This window comes from Salmo salar, chromosome ssa16, assembly GCF_905237065.1.
Source record: "Salmo salar chromosome ssa16, Ssal_v3.1, whole genome shotgun sequence".
Classification (NCBI taxonomy): Eukaryota; Metazoa; Chordata; class Actinopteri; order Salmoniformes; family Salmonidae; genus Salmo; species Salmo salar.
In genome coordinates, this window is record NC_059457.1 from 26,638,148 (window position 1) to 26,665,593 (window position 27,446).

The 27,446-nt window shown below is 42.7% G+C and overlaps 2 protein-coding genes across 3 annotated transcripts; one reads left to right on the top strand and one right to left on the bottom strand.

Moving 5' to 3' along the window:
- Positions 1-3,267: 3,267 nt before the first annotated feature.
- On the bottom strand, positions 3,268-13,135 carry si:dkey-30c15.2 (uncharacterized). Of its 2 annotated transcripts, XM_014148561.2 has the most exons (14): positions 13,048-13,135; positions 10,621-10,776; positions 10,381-10,477; positions 10,124-10,167; positions 8,656-8,719; positions 7,788-7,922; positions 7,072-7,167; positions 6,934-6,983; positions 6,698-6,817; positions 6,519-6,564; positions 6,355-6,426; positions 6,057-6,207; positions 5,681-5,754; positions 3,268-5,319 (listed from the first exon to the last, which is right to left on the bottom strand). In XM_014148561.2, exons 3-14 carry the CDS (start codon positions 10,414-10,416, stop codon positions 5,161-5,163), a joined length of 1,047 nt encoding a protein of 348 aa, XP_014004036.1. In that variant the 5' UTR covers positions 10,417-10,477; positions 10,621-10,776; positions 13,048-13,135; the 3' UTR covers positions 3,268-5,160. The 2 variants fall into 2 exon arrangements, with proteins under 2 accessions (XP_014004036.1, XP_045553087.1); XM_045697131.1 differs by having other exon boundaries at positions 10,381-10,776.
- On the top strand, positions 13,112-27,024 carry LOC106573480 (ADP-ribosylation factor 4). Its single transcript, XM_014148567.2, has 6 exons — positions 13,112-13,394; positions 14,107-14,187; positions 14,935-15,044; positions 15,175-15,246; positions 25,261-25,386; positions 25,473-27,024. The coding sequence occupies exons 1-6, from the start codon at positions 13,328-13,330 to the stop codon at positions 25,557-25,559; spliced, it is 543 nt and encodes a 180-aa protein (XP_014004042.1). The 5' UTR covers positions 13,112-13,327; the 3' UTR covers positions 25,560-27,024.
- Positions 27,025-27,446: the final 422 nt, after the last annotated feature.

A 27,446-nucleotide genomic window follows, 5' to 3' on the forward strand; every position in this document is an offset into this window, starting at 1 on the left:
TACAATTAACTTCTACTGGCTTAATCTATTGATGTAATTAATAATTAAAATAGTAAAACCCACTTTATTTAAAAGCCTACACAGTATTCACTAATGACCTGATTCACAGATAACATAATCACATGCAACTAGAACTTTGGCAAAAATTATCCATGTCAACGGCAGACGTGCGCTGAAAAGTTAAGCACGCAACTGTGCACTGATCTCAAATCAGAGTACAGCCTGCTGAAAAGTGAAAAGGCACAGGACCTAACTATGGCTTTTTGTCTCTGTAGGTGCTGTGGAAATTCACTATTTTTATCCCTGTCTCAGCACCTGTGGGCTAGAGACACACACAGGAAGTACAAACACATACAGGAAGTACAGATGTTAAAACATTCATAGATTTCAGACACAGCATCAAATAACAGTATTGGAGGTGAGTTATTTGAAACAGGAGGAAGAGGGGTTATTTGATTATGTAAAGCTCAATTCAAAGTTCACAGCTGCAATAGTCCACTGGCCTATTATAACATACTATAGCAAGTCTCATATCTCCAAAGGCGTGAACATATGTCATAACGGACAAGCAGGCTATTGCAGCTCTACTATATACACTATATATGCAAAAGTATATGGACACCCCTTCAGATTAGTGGATTCAACTATTTCAGCCACACCTGTTACTGACAAGTGTATAACATCGAGCACATAGCCATGCAATCTCCATATACAAACATTGACAGTAGAATGGCCTTAATGAAGAGCTCAGTCACTTTCAACGTAGCATAGTCAGTTCGTCAAATTTCTGCCCTGCGAGGTCTGCCCTGATCAACTGTAGTGCTGTTATTGTGAAGTGGAAACATCTAGGACCAACAACGGCTCAGCCGCAAGGTGGTAGGCCACACAAGTTCACAGAACAGGACCGCTGAGTGCTGAAGCAGACTATTGCACGTAGCGCGTAAAAATCGTCTGTCCACGCTTGCAACACTCCCTACCAAGTTCCAAACTGCCTCTGGAAGCAATGTCAGCACAAGAACTGTTCATCGGGAGCTTCATGAAATGGGTTTCCATGGCCGTGTAGCCACACACAAGCCTAAAATCCCAACGTGCAATGCCAAGCGTCGGCTGGGGTGGTATAAAGCTCGCTGCCATTGGACTCTGGAGCAGTGGAAACGCTTTCTCTGGAGTGATGAATCACGCTTCACCATCGGGCAGTCCGACAAACAAATCTGGGTTTGGAGGATGCCAGGAGAACGCTACCTGCCCCAATGCGTAGTGCAAACTATAAAGTTTGGTGGAGGAGGGATAATGGTATGGGGCTGTTTTTCATGGTTCGGGCTAGGCACCTTAGTTCCAGTGAAGGGAAATCTTAATGCTACAGTATACAATGACATTCTAGACAATTCTGTTCTTCCAACTTTGTGGCAACAGTTTGTGGAAGGCCCTTTCCTGTTTCAGCATGACAATGCTCCCTTGCATAAAGCTAGGTCCATACAGAAATGGTTTGTCGAGATCGGTGTGGAAGAACTTGACTGGCCTACACAGAGCCCTGACCTCAACCCCATCGAACACCTTTGGGATGAATTGGAATGTCGACTGCGAGTAATACGAACCCCCCAACATCTTGACCTCACTAATGGTCTTCTGGCTGAATCGAAGCAAGGTGGGTGACCTTAATCTTTTAAACTCTCATGGCTCTCATCACACACTTTAACCTCCCTGGGCAAGGTGGGACGCTTGCGTGGAATCGCGTGGCGCGAAATACAAATACCTCATGAATGCTATAACTTCAATTTCTCAAACATATGACTATTTTACACCATTTTAAAGACAAGACTCTCGTTAATCTAACCACATTGTCTGATTTCAAAAAGGCTTTACAGCGAAAGCAAAACATTAGATTATGTCAGGAGAGTACCCTGCCAAAAATAATCACACAGCCATTTTCAAAGCAAGCATATATGTCACAAAAACCAAAACCACAGCTAAATGCAGCACTAACCTTTGATGATCTTCATCAGATGACACACCTAGGACATTATGTTATACAATACATGCATGTTTTGTTCAATCAAGTTCATATTTATATCAAAAACCAGCTTTTTACATTAGCATGTGATGTTCAGAACTAGCATACCCACCGCAAACTTCCGGTGAATTTACTAAATTACTCACGATTAACGTTCACAGAATACATAACAATTATTTTAAGAATTATAGATACAGAACTCCTTTATGCAATCGCGGTGTCAGATTTTAAAATAGCTTTTCGGCGAAAGCACATTTTGCAATATTCTGAGTAGATAGCCCGGCCATCACGGCTAGCTAATTTGACACCCACCAAGTTTGGCCCTCACCAAACTCAGATTTACTATAAGAAAAATTGGAATACCTTTGCTGTTCTTCGTCAGAATGCACTCCCAGGACTTCTACTTCAACAACAAATGTTGTTTTGGTTCCAAATAATCCATAGCTCCGTTTTGTTCATGCGTCAGGTCACAATCCGAAGGGTGAGGCGCGAGCGCATTTCGTGACAAAAAAAATCAAAATATTCCATTACCATACTTCGAAGCATGTCAACCGCTGTTTAAAATAAATTTTTATGCAATTTTTCTCGTAAAATAGCGATAATATTCCAACCAGGCGACGTTGTATTGATTCAAAGACTGTTAGAAAAACATGGCGTCATCTCATGGACGCGCATCTCCAGTGTCACTGTTCTCAGCCTGACCACTCACAAAAACTCCTGCTGTTTTTCGCCCAGAGACGTCATTCCACTTTCTGGCGCCTTCTGAGAGCCAATGGAAGCCTTAGAAAATGTCACGTTACAGCAGAGATGCTGTATTTTTGATAGAGATGCCACAGAAGGAGAACAAATTGTCAGACAGGGCACTTCCTGTATGGAATCTTCTCAGGTTTTGGCCTGCCATATGAGTTCTGTTATACTCACAGACACTATTCAAACAGTTTTAGAAACTTTAGAATGTTTTCTATCCAAATCTACTAATTAGATGCATATTCTCATTTCTGGGCAAGAGTAGTAACCAGTTTAAATCGGGTACGATTTTTATCCGGCTGTGCAAATACTGCCCCCTAGCCCCAACAGGTTAACATGTATAGTCACATACTGACTGGGCCTGACACAGCACAAAATCCTATCTCATCTATGTCACCACTTGACTCAGCACTCCGATGTCTAAAGTCATTATGATACAAGGTCACCATAGGACTAAACCATTTTTTTCTTAGGTTACCATAAAAGACATTAGGAGAATATCAGTAGAATGGGACTGGGTAAGAATGCATTTATTGTACAAATAAAACATCATAACAACATGTTATGAAATGTTCTCCTGGGATTTTAATGGCCACAAAAGAAGGTATACTTGCCAAAATATAATACAGTACTGGTCAACAAATAAATGCAAAATGACTCACATTCGTATTTTTCTACACAGTCTCAAGCAGTAGCTTGAGACTGCCCCGCAGCTCCCCCAGGATTGCCTTGCAGAGCACAGAAGAAATATCAGCCCACAGAGAGAAGCAGGAGATTGAACTTCACTCAACTTTCTAGAGTTTTCCCTGTTAGTTAACATTATCAACGTTTCCCTTTACTGTGGCAATTGTAATCAAGTGAGTTATCAGCCCAGTTATAGATAATGTGTAGTCAGCAATAGGAGAGTGATTGCTTCCTACAAGAGCACAAAATGTCAACATTTCTAGACATCTTTGAAAAGCTAGTCAAATAAAGAGCTTTTTTGTCTTAAAGGGGCAGTGTTGTTTTTGAGACAGACTTGAATAAGCTTAGTAGCCAATAGGCAGAGGGTAGCATAATTTGTCTGATTATCTGTAATAATGGTATAAGAATAACAATGCATTTTATTTGGTTTCTTGAATTAACCTTGTCAGAAGGACAAGTGGATAAACAGGTTAATGTCAAGCCCTGCATGTTTTGTTTTTTTAAGTCTCACGGAATGTAGGCCTACATTGAACACCACACATTGGCTGCTACTGTAGGCTGAATGGTAGACCAGCTATTTCCATGTGTTATGGGATGCATTTTCTCCATTGTTTTTGATGGTAGGCCACTCTGGTAGGCCTACATTATGATCAAATAGCAACAGTAGCCCACTTGGCCACTGTTAAAACTGTAACTTAAAGCGAGTACAGCCTCAGTGTTCACAGTAAATGCGTGCTGGAAGATGCACAGAATTTTTACAACATTCAAGTTTGCGCTCAGCAGACCTGAAATTTGCTAAATGCCCTCCCAAAATTGATGTCAAATGATAGAATAAAAAACATACCCCTGATCTTTCTTCAGTTTGTTCAGGACGATACTATATTTACATTGACATTTTTGTCATTTATTAGACGTTCTTATCCAGAGTGACTTACAACCTGATACAAAAGACTGTGAATGTGTACAAATGATAACTTGCTATGCTTGCTAGTTACATTGTTTGCTATGTTGTAGACAATTCCTGCCAAGGTAACTATAGCTATCTATTGGAAATTGGGAAAGGGGCACATTGCCCAACCCTTAAGGAAGTGCTTTGTAAACCATATTAATCAATGAATTAATCAAACGAGAATCATTGTCATATCATGTTGACTTCTATTATTCTCCGGCCCATCTGGCTCTACAACTCCTCATAATAATCACCTTATCAACCCATCTTACAGAAATAACACAGTACTAAAAAAGGAATATGAAAGCATTGAAGATTCTTTTCAGAATAAATAACACTAAAATAAGTACATAGTAAACTCCATTGTCTTAGCTCCAGACTCCCAGTGGGAGCAGAGGAATGAAGTTATCCCTAGAAACTGATCTAAGGCCAGTGTTGAATCGCTTTCCTCAATGGTGAAGGTTAGTATTTGAGCAGGGTAAACTCTTTCTAGATCTGGGCCAGAGGGAGAATTCCACCAGCAGCATCTCTCGAGTCAGGGTTAAGGGCTAGAGGTCAGGCGTCAAGGGCACCCCCAAAAATGGTGAATAGGTGAGATGTCCCACTCAGACCGTTTACCATTGACCAAAAATGGTCAGTTCCTTTCTGCTTAATGGGGTGGCTCTCCCATAGCACCATTGCATTAGTAGCTGGGTCTGGTCTGTTTAGTTTATTGACTGTATATGAACCAGAAAAAACTAGCGAGTGGAATGTCTCGCTTCCTCTTCCGTCACTCTGGCGGCCCCCTCAGTGATTCGTCGAAGAAGGACAAGGGGGCGTCTTGGCTGAGCAGGGGCATCCTCTCTCCAAGCACAGCGTCTCTGAAGTTTGGTCGTCTCCAGGCGTAGACTACACTGTTCAGACAGCCCTGCAGCGACACCGTCACCGCCTGCAGCGACACCAAGACGGAGTATAGTGGGTACCCAACCAAAAAAAACGGTATTTATTTTCACACAATTTGTTGCCTAAATCCAATGACATGTTGAATTGTTTTTGTTGATTTCACATTGAATTCACGTTAGTTGACAACTCAACCAAATGTCAGTCAGTTCAATGTCTAGTTTTGATTTACATCTGTGCCCAGTGGGTAAGGATAAAGCATTATGGGTGCTTATCTAGTGTCATTATTCATTTTACATAGTTAAAGAACGCTCTCTAGGGGAAAGGGCAATTCATTCTGGGTGATGGCATCTTGTTAGGGCTATGCATGTCTGCAGTCAGCAGTGAGATAGTTGTATAGAAATACTGACCTGTATAGCATAGAGGGGGAAGAGCTTATCTTTAGGTATGTCTGGCATCACAGACAGGACAACCAGAAGAAGAGCTGGGGACAGGAAAAAAAAAATAGGAGGTTGGAGATACACGCAGACAATGTGCGTGTGTGTGTCAGAGGAGGCTGGTGGAAGGAGCTATAGGAGGACAGGCTCATTGTAATGGCTGCAATGGAATCAATGGAATGGGGTAAAACACACTTTTCCATGTGTTATATTTGTTTGGTACCCTTCCACTGATTCCGTTCCAGCCATTACAATGAGTCCGTCCTCTTATAGCTCCTCCCACCAGCCTCCTATGGTGTGTGTGTGTGTGTGTGTGTGTGTGTGTGTGTGTTGGGATGACTTTGTGTACCTGGCGTCCAGCAGAAGATGATAACCACAATCATGTAGCGAACAGTGGAGAACACACCCCTCAGTCTTTTCCTGGAACGTGCGTCTCCCTCCACAGGAAATAGTCCCTCCTCGTACCTGCGATACAAGCTGTCCACCTTGTAGTAAACCACCTGCACAGGTACAGTACATCATCACTCATCATTTTCATGATCATCCTTCTTCATTATATTGGCTGTAAACTACTTAAACTACTGTAAATGAACCCATGTTGATATGGTGTGTTGTATGCTAGACTAGTGAAGATGTCTGGTACTTACTGTGCAGCACACCAACACTAGTATCACAATGAAGAAGAGGATGCATCGCATGAACATGTCATGGATCTGTTCCTGAAAAACAAAACAAGGTCTCTTTCAATATGCTCTCCAGTCCCTTCATAAACACACAGATACAACCCAGGTGGAACCAGGTATTTACTCACAATATCTGAGCAGTGGTCACTCCAGACATGCAAGAAGAGGATACAGCTAGGAGGAAACACAATCACAGAGTGAGGTGAGATAAGGAAACCATTTCATTCATACGATTTGTTTCGCTAGAGTAGCTACATTTTCTCTCATTAGTGTCATAAGGCAAATCTTGACAAAGACACACACACACCTGGTGCAGTATGTGCTAACTTCACTGTTGTTTGCTGTCCCGTGGCCGGCTGGTACCAAGTCCGTTGTGGTCAGGACTGAAGTCATTGTGTACGCAAAGTACATCACCAACGGCGTAAACCTGTTGGGGCATCACACACACAAACAGTTAGAGACATATGTTGCTTTTAAGACACTACGCAGATCATTTGGTTAAAAGCAAGGACGTTTTTAGTTGGAAATTAAATAGTGACTCACCACACAAGTGTATATACAGGCAACACCACCACCCTTTGTCTACACTGGGACTGGGGGGAGAGAGAGATATTTGATTTTAGAATGAATCAAACAAAGCCGAGGTGCGTGTGTGCCCTTGGTGGAGGGTTGGGACCTCACCTCTTCCTCTCTTGGTCTCTCCCTCCATCCCTCGACAGCATGCTTTGACTCCCAGGCATACACTACCACCAGCAGAAACGACACACAGTAAAATGTCTGGAACAGAGAACACACACACACCATACACACACAAACACACACACACACAATGTTAAATGTATAGAAAAAAAGCACAAAGTAAAGTGTCGAGAACAGCAAGCGCACACAGTTAAAGTTCTGTAATAGAAAAGGACAAGCTGTAAAACTGCTTCTTCACACTCTGTCTCTATAAATGACACAGCATAATGTCATGCTCCATGACATAACACAGTATATAACAGTTCCTCCACCCCAAATGTACTGCGTGTTCTGTCTGACCTGCACATTCGTCTGCTAATATGTGAATGTAAAGTCTAAACAAACATGAACTAAAATGCTTTTAAAGTTGGATCACTCGCACTGCAGCACTCAAAGACAGACTATGTACAGTATCTATGCCTTATCCTAACCTTAGTCTAGAGGTGAGCACACAAGCATTCTAGTCTTTTTATAAACCAAATTTCAAGTAATTGTTTGGCTATTCACAGATCTGTAGTGCGTCTCAAAGCTATAGAGTGTTTTTTAAGGAGACCACATACAAAATTGAACTTGATTGTATCTACAGAACGTTCATTCTAAATTGAGGATTATTAAAGTGCACAATCCCTGCAAATAAGAACCACAGTAGGCTGGCTCACCAGTGACAGAGGCAGTAGGTATTTACAGATTAACACACTGTCGGTGAAGCTGTCGGTCTCATTCATTGCGTTGGTGAACATCAAGGTGGCTGCTGCCAACAGATCAGCTATAGCCAGCTGGACCAGGGGCTTCACCTAGAGAGACACAGGTGTGTGTTAGCAAAACTAAGAGAAAATGACAACAACATTGTACAACAGCCACAGAATATAGCCTGTCTAATGTGCTTGAGGTAAGTAGGAATAGACTTGATATCATTCATAGCCGTGGTGTTACAGCGTCTGTAAGACTGTGTCAAGGATCACATTGGTCCCATCACCAACATTTCTGACAGTGTTCTGGATGGGTTATTGTAGGTTTAGGCTCCATGGACATTCAGTAATTAGTTTGTATTGGTACTGTTTGTTCCCTGTTCTATAGTTCAGGTATTATTGTCCCTTTGTCCAGCCAGCCTCTGTGACCCTACTAGAATATGCCTCTGACTTCAGCTAGAGTTGATAGAGCACACAGTCCTATAGTTCTGCCTCAATGAGGGAGTATAGACACAGGCAGACAGAGAGGGAGTAGCCTGGGCCACGTTCAGTTGGCCACAACGTTTCGGGAAACATAACGATTATGTTTTGTAGAAAAGACATGCCTCTATTTGACATTTAGAGTAAGGAATCATGTCAGGTCTATTCATGACTATTCTACCTGCAATGTTCAGGTAGTTACATCCTAATGAGAGTGAGCCTGGTAGACAGATATTTAGCCAAGACACCACCTTGGAAATCATTTTTACAATAACTAAGTTGCATTATCACACTCACACACATAAGCACACATGCACGAACGCACACACAATCAAACATTCTCTTATTTTCCACCCACCTGTTCTTGTAAGTGCCTCCTCCTTGCGATGGAAACCACCAGCACTGAAAAACTCCCAATCAAGCTGTAAGCAGAAAGTAAAATACCTCAATACTGATTATCTAAAATTATAGCACTATTACATAACATTCAATCATTTCATTCAGCATGTTCAAAGGTTGTGATGGCGAATAATTACAATCAAATTGAAACAGAAACCCATGAAATACAATAAAGAAATATAAAATGTAATGTAAGCCTACACCATGACCTATAAACTCTCTCTCTCTCTCTCTCTCTCTCTCTCTCTCTCTCTCTCTCTCTCTCTCTCTCTCTCTCTCTCTCTCTCTCTCTCTCTCTCTCTCTCTCTCTCTCTCTCTCTCTCTCTCTCTCTCTCTCTCTCTCTCTCTCTCGCTCTCTCTCTCGCTCTCTCTCTCTCTCTCTCTCTCTCTCTCTCTCTCTCTCTCTCTCTCTCTCTCTCTCTCTCTCTCTCTCTCTCTCATATATATAATTGAGGGGACCAAACAATTGATTCCCATTCAAAATACTATTTTCCTTGAACCCTTAACATTAATCCCAATTGTAACCCTAAACAAAAACCTTAAGCCTAAAATAGCCTTTTTTTTCTTGTGGGGACCACTTGTCAGAATTGTCCTTGTTTTACTATCCATGTGAGGACTTCTGGGCCCCACAAGGATAGTAAAACCAAAAACACACACACACCCACCCACCCCCCCACACACTGTGGAGGGGGCTTGGTTGATGGTATTTAGTAAAAAGGGGGAGCTGTCCAGCCGAGTAGGTGCTGAAATGGGAGGCTAACAACTCAAAAATCACTTACTCATCTCAATACCTCTGCAATCAGATATATGCTACATGCATTCAAATATAAGAAGTCAAGAAAAAGAACAAGGTAGCCTCAAAAATTACATATATCAAACTTGACCCCAAATAAACATAACAAATCAAGCGGTTCTTTGCAGCCAAGCAACAAACTCCTACTATGCTGGCTTACATTGCACTATGGTAGTGGTGTAACGAGCTATGGTTAGACATAGAAACACAGTGCTTTATATTTTTCTATGGGCCCAGACTATGATGAATTAGGATACATTCAGCATTGCGTTAGTCACATGCATATCAGGTAACTCAACTGGTCTGACTGGCAACACTGAAGAAATATGAATCTGAAAAGATGGGAGGCCAACCGTGTTATTATGACTTGACACGTGAGGTCAACTTCTCAGAGGTGTAGCTTGCCAGTCTACATTTTCAACAACAACAAACTAAAATATGTTCTAGACTAACCCACTATAAATTGGTTTGATTTGAAAACACATCGGTAAAGTTATTTTCACTACACTTAAGAGCAGATCAATGTAGAAACAGCTAGACCTAAATGTCCTCAAATCCTAGCCAACATGAATGCAACACTTTACATCCATGTGTCACAGATAGCCCAAGGGTGTTTGAAGTCAGATGTGCTTACCTTAAAGACAGAGATACTAGGTACACAGTCGAGAGACCAGTGGTCTAAATAAAGGAAGAAAATTCATATCAATTCAATAGTGTGTTAAAATAGCCTACTATATAAAACAGACTGAGCCTGGGCTTATAGCACCAATGCAGCTCTGTATGGTTTTACATAGCTATAGGCCACTAGCCCTATAGCTATACCTAAAATGTAAATTGGTTTAGGATACACATCAATTTACTTGCACTAATCAGTGAAAAAATATTTCATACCTGGTCGTTACTTAAAGTTCCATTCGAAGGATCCATAGTGAATGAGCCGCACAATTGCAACCTTGGCAAAGTTATTCAAAGCACACCTGTTCTTAGCCTGAAATAAAGATGTTATCCATATGGTTCACAGCACAAAAGATATGATTCTTTCCATAAATCTGAGTGAGTTATTAACAGATGGCCCCGCCCATGGCACAAAGATATCTGCACCTTGGACCGGTCTGTCACGTGTCCACTTACCTGCACAACGAAAAGCCCCGCGGCACGGGACAGGTGAATGAATGTCCCCTCGGGAATGCCGTGCATGGCTTTCTTTTGCCTGTCAATGAACCATGACTCATACAGGTTTGGAGATTTTTAGAAAAGGCCAGAGAGGGAAATGCCTCCTTGCATAACCTAGAGATTCCAGAATATGGGGCCATTGAAGTTATTTCTTTATGGGACACACAAATACAGAGGAGAAATACTAAAATGCAGTAAAAACATTGTTTACGCTAAATACCCGGTTAACACGTTTCTCTGTGATAGTAGACTGTGATAGTAGGCTAGCTGCCCTAGGTGTCTGTTACACCCTCTATAACCACTGTGGTTATTATTTGACCATGCTGGCCATCTATGAACATTTCAACATCTTGTAGAACGATCTGGCCTTAATGGCCATGTACTCTATAATCTCCACCAGCACAGCCAGAAGAGGACTGGCCACCCCTCAGAGCCTGGTTCCTCTCTAGGTTTATTCCTAGGTTCCTGCCTTTCTAGGGAGTTTTTCCTAGCCACTGTGCTTCCACATCTGCATTGCTTGCTCTTGTTTTAGGCTGGGTATCTGTATAAGCACTTTGTGATAACTGCTGATGTAAAAAGTGCTTTATAAAATAAATGTGATGGATTGATTGGGGCAGCACACTCCTGATAACACAGAAGTCTCAAGTTTTGCACATCTATTGCACAGAATATTCTCAGTTAGTCAGGTGTGCTCTACACCTGTCGTGTGTGTGCACGTCATGTGTGCAAGTTTATGTTTCAAACAATCTGTATAATGTGTGACATTGGTCCCTGCCCATTGCAGAAACAAACACATGACATCCCTCACACTTCAGAATTGAATGACATGCATGATGAAGAGGATAAAAAAATGCATGCTACCCTCTGAAGTTAAATTGTGCTGTCAGATGCTATTGTGCGCTGAGAAATACCAAAGATGATCTATATACACTACATGACCAAAAGTATGTGGACACCTGCTTGTCGAACATCTCGTTCTAAAATCATGGACATTAATATGGAGTTCGCTGTAACAGCCTCCACTCTTCTTTGAAGGCTTTCCACTAGATGGTGGAACATTGCTGCGGGGACTTGCTTCCATTCAGTCACAAGAGCATTAGTGAGGTCGGGCACTGATGTTGGGAGGTTAGACCTGGCTCACAGTCTGCATTCAAATTAATCTCAAAGGTATTCGATGGGGTTGAGGTCAGGGCTCTGTGCAGGCCAGTCAAACCATCTCGACAAACCATTTCTGTATGGGCCTCGCTTTGTGCATGGGGCATTGCCATCCTGAAACAGGAAGGGGGCATTGCCATACTGAAACAGGAAAGGGCCTTCCCCAAACTGTTTCCACAAGGTTGGAAGCACAGAATCGTCTAGAATGTCATTGTATGCTGTAGCGTTATGATTTCCCTTCACTGGAACTAAGGGGCCTAGTCCGAACCATGAAAAACAGACCCAGACCAATATTCCTCCTCCACCAAGCTTTACAGTTGGCACTATGCATTATGGCTGGTAGCGTTCTCCTGTTCCCCTGGCATCCGCAAAACCCAGATTAATCCGTTGGACTGGCAGATGATAAAGTGTGATTCATCACTCCAGAGAACGCATTTCCACTGCTCCAGAGTCCAATGGTGGCAAGCTTTACACCACTCCAGTTGATGCTTGGCATTGTGCATGGTGATCTTAGGCTTGTGTGCGGCTGCTCGGCCTTGGAAACCCATTTCACGAAGCTTCCGGCAAACAGTTATTGTGCTGACTTTTGCTTCCAGAGGGAGTTTGAAACTTGGTAGTCAGTGTTGCAACCGAGGACAGAAGAATTTAATGTGCTATGTGCTTCAGCACTAGGCAGTCTCATTCTGTGAGTTTGTGCGGCCTACCACTTAGCGCTGAGCCGATGTTGCTCCTAGACATTTCCACTTCACAATAACAGCACTTACAATTGACCAGGGCAGCTCTAGCAGGTTGAAAAGGTGGCATCCTATGACGGTGCCACGTTGAATGTCACTGAGCTCTTCAGGAAGGCCATTCTACTGCCAATGTTTTGTCTATGGAGATTACATGGCTGTGTGCTCGATTTTATACACCTGTCAGCAACGGGTGTGGCTGAAATAGCCAAATGCACTCATTTGAAGGGGTGTCCACATACTTTTGTACTTCTATATAAATGCAGTACATCGACTCTTCCTCGGGAAATACTGACCAGAGGGTCAATCTGATGTGACATTAGTTCGCATTGCAATAACAACGTAACCGTGTTGTAATGACATCTGGTGCTACACAATTGAACTGCAGCTGGCTGGCAAAAGCAGTGTGAACAAGTTACCTTTTTACTCATTTTTTATGTGATACAAATGAGTAGTGTTGGGTCGGTCGAACCCGTAAATGCAGAGTCGTTTTACTTACGATAATGTTTGTCAAGACAACTGGCCTTGCATTGGTGGGTTAATATTATTGCCGTTGTTCAATTTCCATCACGACGTTGAACCCACTGTATTACTAATAAAGTTGAGTCAAATAGATGACGTCGGGAGTTCCACGTTGGCCCGGACGTGGCAGCAGCATCAGAGGACAGAAATAAACGATTATTGCTTTGGGTGTCACAAACAGAACGATTCACGCCTCGTCTCAACAACGACAAGAATTTAGAAAAGCGTTGCTTAAAATTTTGACATTCACTCACAACATGGGGCTTCTAATCTCGTCAGTTTTTACCAGACTGTTCGGCAAGAAACAGATGAGAATACTTATGGGTAAGTGTCAGCTGTTCGCTAACTAGCTGAAGTCGATGTCAGGTCAGCTGTCTAACTTTAGCTTTCAAATGTAAAAACTCACGCCACTGAAGTCTTTATTGAGTACGTAGCCCATGAAGAAAAACTGATTCGTTGGACCCAAATTATTTAGCTTGAAGATTCGATAGTAACGGTAACGAATTAGCTACGTTAGTTAACATTTAAAGTATCTAACGTTAGTAAATATTTGTTCGTGTTGCTAACTGCTACATTACTGTAGCTAGCTAACGTTAACTTTTTAACACACTCGTATTTCATATGTCACAACGATTCATCGATACGTATGCTATGATGTTGGTGAAGTTGTTTCGCGCACCTACAGTGCTGGTCATAAAATAAAGATTTTGTTGTTGGTTCATTGTCGTGTCAACAAACTTGCAGAAAGTTCATAGCCAACTAGCTAACAAAAAAAATGACCTATGTACTCTAGCAATGTTGTTTTCTTTGAGTAGTTTCTTTTGAGTAGTTTGTTAGTTGTAGTTAAGCTAAAATGGCTAGCTAACGTTCTGTCATTTGCTGGTGGATTTTCTTATCTTCAAACAGCTGTATCGATATGGATAGTCAAGTGTCAATGTGACAGTGTAGACATGTTTGATTGCTCGCTCATGCTTGCAGTTGTATGTGCGAATGAGATCTCATTATTTTAATCATAACGTTGTTTGTGTTTTCTCAGTTGGCTTGGATGCTGCAGGGAAAACCACTATCTTGTACAAACTGAAGCTGGGAGAAATAGTGACCACCATTCCAACTATTGGTAAAACACACTCAAACAGTCACACCCACCACCTTTCACCCTCTAGTCTCAACTGTTTCCTACTCTAACTACCTTTGCTGATGATCACCATAGCTAGGTATATTGGAGTCACTAATCACATTCAGAGTGTACAAAACATTAGGAACGCCTGCTCTTTCCATGACAAACTGACCAGGTGAATCCAGATGACAGCAATGATCTCTTATTGATGTCACGTGTTAAATCCACTTCAATCAGTGTAGATGGAGGAGACAGGTTAAAGATGAATTTTTAAGCCTTTAGACATCGATTGTGTGTGCCATGCAGCGTGAATGGGCAAGACAAAATATTTAAGTGCCTTTGAAATAGGTATGGTAGTAGGTGCCAGGTTTACAGTTAGAGTGTCAAGAACTGCAACGCTGCTGGGTTTTTCACACACAACAGTTTCCTGTGTGTATCAAGAATGGTTCACCACCCACATTAGATCCAGCCAACTTGACACAACTGTGGGAAGCATTGGAGTCACCATGGGCCAGCATCTGTGTTCCTAATGTTTTGTACACATTGTATATAGCCTAATATGGACATCCATAAATTGTGGGAGTGACATTTAAACCCAATACATGCATACATACATACATACAGGTCCACCACACACCCTCAAAGTTTCCAAGGTGATAGCTCATGTGACGCCAATTGTTTTTGAACACTGGAAATTAGAAATGTCTATTTGTTTAAGGCCCTTAATGGTGTGTGTGTGGGTGACAGGCTTTAACGTGGAGACGGTGGAGTACAAGAACATCTGCTTCACAGTGTGGGATGTGGGTGGTCAGGACAAGATCAGACCTCTCTGGAGACACTACTTCCAGAACACACAGGTAAACTCACGTACCAAAAGGAAACCGGAGAGGCTACACTACAGCCTGCTCTTTTACTCCTCTTATGTAATGCCTCCAGGCATCCTCCTGACTGTCCTTGCCCTGCTCTGACTTTGTGTTCCTCCCTCAGGGTCTGATATTTGTAGTAGACAGCAACGACAGAGAGAGAGTGGCTGAGTCTGCAGAAGAGCTCTCCAAAATGGTGGGTACAGTGCTATTGATTAAAGTAAAAAATACACTGGTGCTCCAACTTTAAAAAGTTAGAAGCACCACATGAAATTTAGGAACACCTGAAAATGTTATTTAAATGTTTTTTTAAAAATTCAGATACAGCCTATATTGGGCCTAAATTAATTCTAGCAGCTCTTGACACTTGTTGTGCCCTAAACGAATATGTAACATTGTAAATTAGGACTGCACGATATATCGGTGAACATATCGGAATCGGACGATATTAGCTAAAAATGCCAACATCGGTATTGGCCGATGTCTAGTTTAACAACGATGTCAAAGCTGACGTGCATACCTATATATCGTAGGTACATGATGTAATGACGCCATGTAAAATTTTGCGGTACACCTGCAACACAGCATTCCTAACCTTCCCACAATATCTGCTGTGTGGATCGAGCAGTCATTTGAAAGAGTAACAAAATTTCAGTGTGACAACTCAAAAGGCGAAATCCATTAAAGCCAAGATGATGGAATTCATTGCCCTTGACAATCAACCATTGTGCGCTATTTTTCAGATGTTGCCCTTCCAGAGATATACAGTAATAGCGTCACTGCTATTAGCTTCACAACACGCATACTATGGAACCCAGTTTGGGTCTTTTGCGTTTCAAAAAAGATACAGTAGCACTGTCAAAGCTGTGCAAACAAGCAAATGCCGGCCACAAAATGTGTTTACAATACCTCGTTGGTAATAAAGCATCATTTGTTCGACCGCAACTTCTGGGGTAGCTAGCTTTAGCTTGGTACCTAACTAGCGCCAATACAACCAGCCTGAAAACAATGACCACTGCTGTCATTTTCATTATTCTCACTTGTTGTTTGCCTGTTGAAATTTAACTTCAGTTCATGAAAATAAATAGCTAGCCAGCCACATAACCCTGTTGCCCAAAGCTAACTTTATAAGCAGCCAGCTAGCTTCATCTGGCTAGTGAGGCTTGACTGGACTTGGTTATGTATTGTGAAGTTAGCCACAATAAGGATTAGGTACAATAGTGGAATTTGTGGTTTGTCTTCAAAATAAAAGTATGTAGTTGAGTGTTGCAAGTGAATACAAATAGTAGAATTATGCCGTACTTTTATTTTGAAGGCTAACTGCAAAGTCCACTATTGTGGCTAATCCTTATTGTGGCTAGCTTCACATAGATGGGTCCGACCACCATTAATCAAATAAGAACTGTCTTGTAAATTAGGGTTATTTTAGATGACACCTAGCTAAATAGTTAACATTAATGTTGTTTTGCTATGTTTTTGGGGAAGAACATTGTTTGCATCCATGAGCTAGCTAGCTTTTTTATTTTTTATGACCAGCACTGTAGGTGCACGAGACAACTTTACCAGCATCATAGCATACGTATCGAATCGTTGTGACATATGAAATACGGGTGATAGTGTAATAACTACGTAAATAATGTATGAACGCGTTAAGTTATTATGTAACGTACATTCATATTCAGGTCCTGATTGGTCAACAAGCTTATTTGACACGTCAAGTAGTGTCATAGCTGACGTGTACCTATGATGAAAATTGCAGGCCTCTCATCTTTTTAAGTGGGAGAACTTGCACAATTGGTGGCTGACTAAATACTTTTTTTCCCCACTAAGTGAAATAAATAATAGGGACATATGTAAATGCCAACAAAATAGCTCTTTGGTCATTGTGGTGTGCGTGTGACCTTTATTTAACTAGGCAAGTCAGTTAAGAACAAATTCTTATTTACAATGACGGCCAAACCCGGATAAAGCTGGGCCAATTGTGCGCCGCCCTATGGGACTCCCAATTGCGGGCGGATGTGATACAGCCTGGATTCGAACCAGAGGCTGGAGTTTTGTCTCTTGCACTGAGATGCAGTGCCTTAGACCGCTGCGTCCATGTGTCTGTGTTAACTATTTAACTGTACTAGAATGCTTAAAAGGCCGCAAAAAAAATGATCGGTTATTGGTATCCTTTTTTTTTTTTTTTTTTGGCAAGGAAGATATCGGCCAAAAATGTAATATCGGTGCATCACTATTGTGAATATATTAGTTTATTATAAAAGCTAAAATGTTGATACAAATATCTGGATATACTGGTAAAGTCACCAGACGGGTATACTACAAAGCAGGATCAATGAGTTAGCCAGCTAACTTTGATAAACAACCAGAAATAACTACTGATTTTTCTAGTTCGTTAAGAAATCGAACCTTGGTTGTTTTGGGTGGTTGAGTCAATTAGACTATGCCCATTTCAAGCTTATTCCACCCCAAAAAAAACGTTATTTCAGAATATTTAGCCAAGTTAGCTGGCTGATTCATTGATGCTGCTTTGTAGTATTATACTCTAGTTAGCTAGATAGCCATTGAGTTAACATGGCTGAACAAAGTGTAACTAATGGTTAACAACGTCAATGTGCGAGTAGTTTTAGAATGACCCGCGACATGATTTATAAATGTGAAATGCGCTATGGGAAGATAAAACATTTTGCACCGGTAATATGGGCTGGATCTTTTGACCTGGTTGGTCTAGAAATGAAGCCGTTTGCACTGCAGTAATGGTGCAGCCATGACTCTTATGAATCTGCACACATTTGTTTCTCTAGGGCACTCGGAAACAACAGTACAGCAAAGCTTTATCATTACAACAATTATCTGGGAGGTTTTTCACACAGTGCTCCCAAAATAAAACTCCTGATCACGGAGCAAAATATTTAGTCTCCTATGCAACCAAATTAGTTGCACTTTAGAGCCCTGGGTAGGAATATTTACTGTATGTATGATATGTAGCCAGCTAATAGTAGGTGTATTTAGTGTTGGTATGGTATAGGCCTAGTCTGTTTATTTTATAATTGACTGGCCATTGAAACTTGGTCGGGGTGCACACCCCCATTTACATCGACGGGGCCGCAGTGCAGAGGGTCAAGAGCATCAAATTCCTCAGTGTCCACATAACTGAGGACTTAACATGGTCCTCTCACACTAGAAGGGTTGTGAAGAAGCCACGGCAACGCTTCTTCTCCCTCAGGAAGCTGAAATGTTTTTGCATGGCCCCTCAGATACTCAGGAACTTTTACAGCTGCAGTATTGAGAGCATCCTGACTGGTTGTACCACTGTCTAGTACGGCAACTCCACCGCTCATGACCAGAAGGTGGTGCGGATGGCCCAGCGCATCACTGGGGGTGAGCTCCTAGCCATCCAGGACGTATATGCCAGGCGGTGTCTAAGAAAGGCCTGAACAATTGCGCAAAACCCCAGCTACCCGAGACATGGGCTGTTCTCCATGCTCCTGTTCGGCAGGCAGTACTGGTGCATCAAAGCTCAGACGGACTCCTAAACAGCTTCTATCCCTTGGCCATAACTGTTATAACAACTACTCCTCTCCCACAGACTATCCAAATTGACTCTATGCCCATCCACAGGTCTCTACCCACTCACACAACTTACGCTGCTGCTAAAATGATTATTGATTAGATGTATTACTTCTTTAAGCTGCTGTACGTTGTTTGCCAATACCATTAGTATTTATCCTGCTACTGGTCACCATTTCCACTGTTTACGTGTGTGTATACACTACCGTTCAAAAGTTTGGGGTCACTTGTAAATGTCCTTGTTTTCCATGAAAACATACATGAAATGAGTTGCAAAATGAATAGGAAATATAGTCAAGACGTTGACAAGGTTATAAATAATTTAATTGAAATAATTGTCCTTCAAACTTTGCTTTCGTCAAAGACTCTTCCACTTGCAGCAATTACAACCTTGCAGACCATTGGCATTCTAGTTGTCAATTTGTTGAGGTAATCTGAAGAGATTTCACCCCATGCTTCCTGAAGCACCTCCCACAAGTTGGATTTGCTTGATGGGCACTTCTTACGTCAAGCTGCTCCCACAACAGCTCAATAGGGTTGAGATCCGGTGACTGTGCTGGCTACTCCATTATAGACAGAATACCAGCTGACTGCTTCTTCCCTAAATAGTTCTTGCATAGTTTGGAGCTGTGCTTTGGGTCATTGTCTTGTTGTAGGAGGAAATTGGCTCCAATTAAGCGCCGTCCACAGGGTATGGCATGGCAAAATGGAGTGATAGCTTTCTTCAAGATCCCTTTTACCCTGTACAAATCTCCCACTTCACAACAACCGAAGCACACCCAGACCACATTGGCTCCACCATGCTTGACAGATGGTGTCAAAGCACTCCCAGCATCTTCATTTTTTTTCTGCGTCTCACGAATGTTCTTCTTTGTGATCCAAACACCTCAAACTTAGATGCGTCTGTCCATAGCACTTTTTTTCCCCCCAATCTTCCTCTGTGTAGTGTCTGGTCTTTTGCCCATCTTAATCATTTATTTTTATTGGCCAGTCTGACATGTGGCTTTTTCTTTGCAACTCTGCCTAGAAGGCCAGCATCGCAGAGTTGCCTCTTCACTGTTGACGTTGAGACTGGTGTTTTGCGGGTACTATTTAATGAAGCTGCCGGTTGAGGACTTGTGAGGCGTCTGTTTCTCAAACTAGACACTCTAATGTACTTGTCGTCTTGCTCAGTTGTGCACCGGGGCCTCCCACTCTTTCTATTCTGATTAGAGCCAGTTTGCACAGTTCTGTGAAGGGAGTAGTACACAGCGTTGTACGAGATTCAGTTTCTTGGCAATTTCTCGCATGGAAAAGCCATCATTTCTCAGAACAAGAATAGACTGACGAGTTTGAGAAGAAAGTGCTTTGTTTCTGGCCATTTTGAGCCTGTAATCGAAACCACAAATGCTGACACTCCAGATACTCAACTAGTCTCAAGAAGGCCTGTTTTATTGCTTCTTTAATCAGAACAACAGTTATCAGCTGTGCTAATGTAACCGATGTGAAATGGCTAGTTAGTTAGCGGTGGTGCGCGCTAATAGCCATAATTCCCAAAGACTTGGATTTGCTAATAGAACGTGCCATTGGAACACAGGAGTAATGGTTGCTGATAATGGGCCTCTGTACACCTATGTAGATATTCCATAAAAAAAATATGCGGTTTCCAGCTACAATAGTCATTTACAACATTAACAATGTCTGCACTGTATTTCTGATCAATTTGATGTTATTTTAATGGACCAAAGCACATTTTTTTTTCTTTCAAAAACAAGGACATATGTAAGTGACCCCCCCCACACTTTTGAACGGTTGTGTGTGTATAATTGGTATATTATATCTTGATATCCAAGATGGCATAGCAGTCAGACGTCCTTTGTCCTCGTCTTGTCGTGTCCCATATATATATTTTTTTCTTCTTCTAAAAACTCCAACTTCAAAACACTCCTGCAACCCGCCTCACCAATTTAAAAATAAAAGTATTTACCTCAAATCTGAAATCACAACAGAAGCTAGCCAGAAGTTAGCTAGTGAACTGGCTAACGTTAGAATTCAGCTAACCACGGTTGGCAGTCATCAGCTATCCCTTAGCTCAAAGCTATCGCCAGTTTTGTACAACGTGATTCAGACCAGAGCATACCAGACCTATTTTCTCTCCATATCCCTGGATTTCTACTGCAAGCTCTGGACATTTACACCTGTATCTTGCAATTAGCTAGCTGCTATCCGAGTGACTATTGGCTAACATCGGTCCCGGAGCTAACATCAATTATTCCGGAGCTAGCCAGCTGAAGAGTTCCATCAGCCACTCCTGGGCTACAATCACCTATCTGGACCCATTTTACTGCCGATGCGGAGCCCCATCGGGCCTTCATGACTGGACTACCGACGTTATCTGCCCGAGAGAGTTATCCAACTGGCCCCTCCGTCGCGACGTAACCTGAACACCCATCTTCGGCCAGCTAATCGTTAGCTGTCTTATCGGCTGCTATCTGAATAGGTCTATCGGCCAATTTTCTTGGGCCACTATAACTATTTTTGCCAATTTGGATTGGTCCCCTCTACCACACGGAACCCCACTAATCGACCAACGGAAACGCACGAGGTGGCTAAAAACAGACCATCTTCTGCCAACTTGCTACCCATGGCCCTGCTAGCTGTCTGAATCGCTGTGACCGCAACTGACCTCACTACTCACTGGACCCTTTTGATCACTTGGCTAAGCAAGTAATGTCAATATGCCTTGTCCATTGCTGTTCTGGTTAGTGTTTATTGGCTTATTTCACTGTAGAGCCTCTAGCCCTGCTCATTATACCTTATCCAACCTCTCAGTTCCACCACCCACACATGTGACGACATCACCTGGTTTTGATGTTTCTAGAGACAATATCTCTCTCATGATCACTCAATGCCTAGGTTTACCTCCACTGTATTCACATCCTACCATACCTTTGTCTGTACATTATACCTTGAAGCTATTTTATCGCCCCCAGAAACCTGCTCCTTTCACTCTCTGTTCCGGACGTCCTAGACGACCAATTCTCATAGCTTTTAGCCGTACCCTTATCCTACTCCTCCTCTGTTCCTCTGGTGATGTAGAGGTTAATCCAGGTCCTGCAGTGCCTAGCTCCACTTCTATTCCCCAGGCGCTCTCTTTTGATGACTTCTGTAACCGTAATAGCCTTGGTTTCATGCACGTTAACATTAGAACCCTCCTCCCTAAGTTTGTTCTATTCACTGCTTTAGCACACACTGCCAACCCGGCTGTCCTAGCCGTGTCTGAATCCTGGCTTAGGAAGACCACCAAAAACTCTGAAATCTCCAACCCTAACTACAACATTTTCAGACAAGATAGAACGGCCAAAGGGGGCGGTGTTGCAATCTACTGCAGAGATAGCCTACAGAGTTCTGTCCTACTATCCAGGTCTGTACCCAAACAATTTGAACTTCTACTTTTAAAAATCCACCTCTCTAAAAACAAGTCTCTCACTGTTGCTGCCTGCTATAGACCACCCTCTGCCCCCAGCTGTGCTTTGGACACCATATGTGAACTGATTGCCCCCCCATCTATCTTCAGAGCTCGTGTTGCTAGGTGACCTAAACTGGGACATGCTTAACACCCCAGCCACCCTATGATCTAAGCTTGATGCCCTCAATCTCACAAAAATTATCAATGAACATACCAGGTACCACCCCAACGCCGTCAACACGGGCACCCTCATAGATATCATCCTAACCAACTTGCCCTCTAAATACACCTCTGCTGTTTTCAACCAAGATCTCAGCGATCACTGCCTCGTTGCCTGCATCCGTAATGGGTCAGCGGTTAAACAACCTCCACTCATCACTGTCAAACGCTCCCTGAAACACTTCAGCGAGCAGGCCTTTCTAATCGACCTGGCCCGGGTATCCTGGAAGGATATTGACCTCATCCCTTCAGTAGAGGATGCTTGGTTATTTAAAAAAAATGCCTTCCTAACCATCTTAAATAAGCATGCCCCATTCAAGAAATTTAGAACCAGGAACAGATATAGCCCTTGGTTCTCTCCAGACCGGACTGCCCTTAACCAACACAAAAACATCCTGTGGCTTTCCTGCATTAGCATCGAACAGCCCCCGTGAAATGCTACTTTTCAGGGAAGTTAGAAAACAATATATATAGGCAGTTAGAAAAGCAAAGGCTAGCTTTTTCAAGCAGAAATTTACTTCATGCAACACAAACTCAAAGTTCTGGGACACTGTAAAGTCCTTGGAGAATAAGAGCACCTCCTCCCAGCTGCCCACTGCACTGAGGATAGGAAACTCTGTCACCACCGATTTAAATCCACTATAATTGATAATTTCAATAAGCATTTTTCTACGGCTGGCCATGCTTTCCACCTGGCTAACTCTACCCCGGTCAACAGCACTGCACCCCCCCACAGCAACTCGCCCAAGCCTTCCCCATTTCTCCTTCTCCCAAATCCAGTCAGCTGATGTTCTGAGAGAGCTGCAAAATCTGGACTCCTACAAATCAGCCAGGCAACACAATCTGGACCCTTTCTTTCTAAAATGATCTGCCTCTTTCGTGTCGTCTGAGATTCCCAAAGATTGGAAAGCAGCTGCGGTCATCCCCTTCTTCAAAGGGGGGGGACACTGTTGACCCAAACTGCTACAGACCTATATCTATCCTACCCTGCCTTTCTAAAGTCTTCGAAAGCCAAGTCAACAAACAGATTACCGAACATTTCGAATCCCACCACACCTTCTCCGCTATGCAATCTGGTTTCAGAGCTGGTCATGGGTGCACCTCAGCCACGCTCAAGGTCTTAAACGATATCTTAACCGCCATCGATAAGAAAAAATACTGTGCAGCCGTATTCATTGACCTGGCCAAGGCTTTCGACTCTGTCAATCACCACATCCTCATCAGCAGACTCAATAGCCTTGGTTTCTCAAATGATTGCCTCGCCTGGTTCACCAACTACTTATCTGATAGAGTTCAGGAGGGCCTGTTGTCCGGGCCTCTGGCAGTCTCTATGGGGGTGCCACAGGGTTCAATTCTTGGGCCGACTCTTTTCTCTGTATACATCAATGATGTCGCTCTTGCTGCTGGTGAGTCTCTGATCCACCTCTACGCAGACGACACCATTCTGTATACTTCTGGCCCTTCTTTGGACACTGTGATAACTACCCTCCAGACGAGCTTCAATGCCATACAACTCTCCTTCCGTGGCCTCCAACTGCTCTTAAATACAAGTAAAACTAAATGCATGCTCTTCAACCGATCGCTGCCTGCACCTGCCCGCCCGTCCAGCATCACTACTCTGGATGGTTCTGACTTAGAATATGTGGACAACTACAAATACCTAGGTGTCTGGTTAGACTGTAAGCTCTCCTTCCAGACTCGCATCAAACATCTCCAATCCAAAGTTAAATCTAGAATTGGCTTCCTATTTCGCAACAAAGCATCTTTCACTCATGCTGCCAAACATACCCTCGTAAGACTGACTATCCTGCCGATCCTCGACTTCGGCAACGTCATTTACAAAATAGCCTCCAATACCCTACTAAATAAACTGGATGCAGTCTATCACAGTGCCATCCGTTTTGTCATCAAAGCCCCATATACTACCCACCACTGCGACCTGTACACTCTCGTTGGCTGGCCCTCGCTTCATACTCGTCGCCAAACCCACTGGCTCCAGGTCATCTACAAGACCCTGCTAGGTAAAGTTCCCCCTTATCTCAGCTCACTGGTCACCATAGCAGCACCCACCTGTAGCACGCGGTCCAGCAGGTATATCTCTCTGGTCAACCCCAAAGCCAATTCCTCCTTCGGCCGCCTCTCCTTCCAGTTCTCTGCTGCCAATGACTGGAACGAACTACAAAAATCTCTGAAACTGGAAACACTCATCTCCCTCACTAGCTTTAAGCACCAGCTGTCAGAGCAGCTCACATATTACTGCACCTGTACATAGCCCATCTATAATTTAGCCCAAACAACTACCTCTTCCCCTACTGTATTTATTTATTTTGCTCCTTTGCACCCCATTATTTCTATTTCTACTTTGCACTTTCTTCCACTGCAAATCTACCATTCCAGTGTTTTACTTGCTATATTGTATTTACTTCGCCACCATGGCCTTTTTTGCCTTTACCTCCCTTATCTCACCTCATTTGCTCACTTTGTATATAGACTTAGTTTTCTACTATATTATTGACAGTATGTTTGTTTTACTCTGTGTTGTATGTGTCGAACTGCTTTGCTTTATCTTGGCCAGGTCGCAATTGTAAATGAGAACTTGTTCTCAACTTGCCTACCTGGTGAAATAAATATTACCTAAAGTATTTAAATATTCATGCTACCAGTCACTTTTTCAGCCCTGTTTGCTTGAATAGCCTACTACCAGTCACTATGTATAAACCCACCTTAACCACTCCTGTACCTGCACATTGAATAAGGTACTGGCACTGACATGTGTATATACTTGCATTCTCGTGTTCCTTTAACAATAAACTATGACGAGTTATTCTATCACTGCATTGTTGTGAATGCCCTATTAAGGTAAGAATTTCACTGTACTGTTTTACACCTGTTGTATCCTGTGCATGTGGTGAATAAACTTTGAAACTCAGTATCTCAAACTAGCGATCTAATCACTCTTTCCCCCCCCCCCAGCTCCAGGAGGATGAGTTGAGAGAAGCAGTATTGCTGGTGTTCGCTAACAAGCAGGACCTTCCCAACGCTATGGCGGTCAGCGACCTCACAGACAAACTGGGACTGCAGAGCCTCCGCAGCAGAGTGGTGAGTCTCACTCACGCCCGTGTAAACTCCGACATCGACATACACGCACACTCTTAATGTTTTTCTATTTCACTCTTCCTCCTTAGTGGCACGTGCAGGCGACCTGTGCGACACAGGGCACAGGACTGTATGAAGGACTGGACTGGCTTTCCAATGAGCTGTCCAAGCAGTAATACCGAACATCACAGGCGAGAGAGAAGTAGAGAACGATAAAGAGCGGGTGAGAACACCTCGGAGAGAGAGACTGACACCTTTAATCAAGACAAGTTTGGTCTTGAAGAACCTGTGCCCCTAGAGTGGACAGAACTTGTGGACAATGCAATCAATACCTATTGGAACATGTTATTATGTTACTACTCTTTTTACTTTGATCCCTTCAGATACTTCTCTAATCTTCACATTTTCCCCAACCTCATGTGTCGCAGCAGATAAACTGTCGCTCTGTTGCATGTTTAGAAATTGCTGCTCTGAGACACCATGGAGACGACTTCTCTTTCCTCTGCACATTGTTCAGCTGGGTCGAAGTTGCCCCAAAACGCTGATCCTGGGTCACACTTTTTTTCCTTTTTTTTTTGTATATGCCTATGGTTAGGATTGGGTGTGTTGTAATCTGATCCTAGATCTGTGGTTTAGGGCAACTTCTACCTCAAACTGTTCAGCTTCACTAGACTTCATGGACATTTTCACTGAAACAACCTTACCCCTCACCCCTGTGACCTCATTGCCATTCTATGTCACCGCAGTAAGGACAGAATCTTCTAGAATGAGATGAAGACGCTGATGCCATAAACCTCAAGATGTTTGAGCAAGTCTTTCTGCGCTGGGAGCCAAATGGAACTCCTTTAGTGAATGGACCCACTGGAGACAGTTGGCTCCTGGTACTTCCAATTTTCTTCATCTCATTGTAGAGTAGGTTTGCTCTGGGTTCTCCACATAGAAAAGATAAGATTCTTGACACTTGTCCTTATTTTTTATGCAATAACCCATTTCCTTTATGTGCTTTGATGTAAACTGGGAATCTGAAATGGTTAGGTAGTTGCTGCCACTAAGCATTGAAACAGGCTGAATACTTTTTCATCCCCCTTATGGTTCAGGTTAGGATGGGTTATCTGATCTAGGAGCTGTGTTTAGGTACAACTTCTACCTCAAGCAAGTTGAAACCACACGAGGCTGTTTTGTGAGAATAAGCAGCACCTAACCCAGACTGGGTCTGTTCTAATACTTAAATGTTTTCTTCGCTCCTGCCCTTCCTTGGAACGTTATTAGATTTCAGAAGTACTGGCTTGAAACAATGCAGTGGAAACCTTGTCCTCACTTGACCAATCTTTGATGACCTCAAGGAAGGAAAGGGAAGAAGCAGAAATTGTGTTTTCTAAGCATTGGAACAAAGACAATATCAGTGTTGTATAGTGCAGTGGCATGCTTTGGCTCAGCTGCGCATGATTGTGGTTAGGTGTGCTCTTCTGGCTGATTTTTGCACACTTAATCTGACCCTTCCACACATACCCCCTACCCAATCTCCCTGGGCTAGGCATACATTCCAGCTGACTGACTGCTTCTGGAAGCTGCCTCACAACTTTGAATGTGATAACTAATTGTTTTACAAAAGATCTCTAAATAAATTCAACTGTTAAATTATGTTTTTCTGAGGATTTAACTTTGCTTGTCTATGTTCATGTGTTCTGTATATTTCAGTATACGTATGTAATTCTCTGTAGATTGCGTTAAGGAATGTGTAATGTACTCATGCTTCATGTTTGGCAGCCAAACGCTTTAGGTCTCTCTGGTGGAAGGGAATTTGCTCCTTTCTGGTGTTCCAAAGCCAACACTAGACAAACCTGAGGGTGACTGTGCACATTCACTTGCCTGGCTGAGTGGCATTTGTCAAAAACCTCCCACGTAGGGTTATCCAAATAGGATTTCATATCAAAAGTAGCCATTTTGAACTACCACTAAAACACAAGAGCCAACTCTAATGCTACATCAGCTATTCCCAGCGGTGACGCTCAACACTGAACTAGACCACAGTTATTTGCACGCGCGGCATGGGTGTCAGTAAA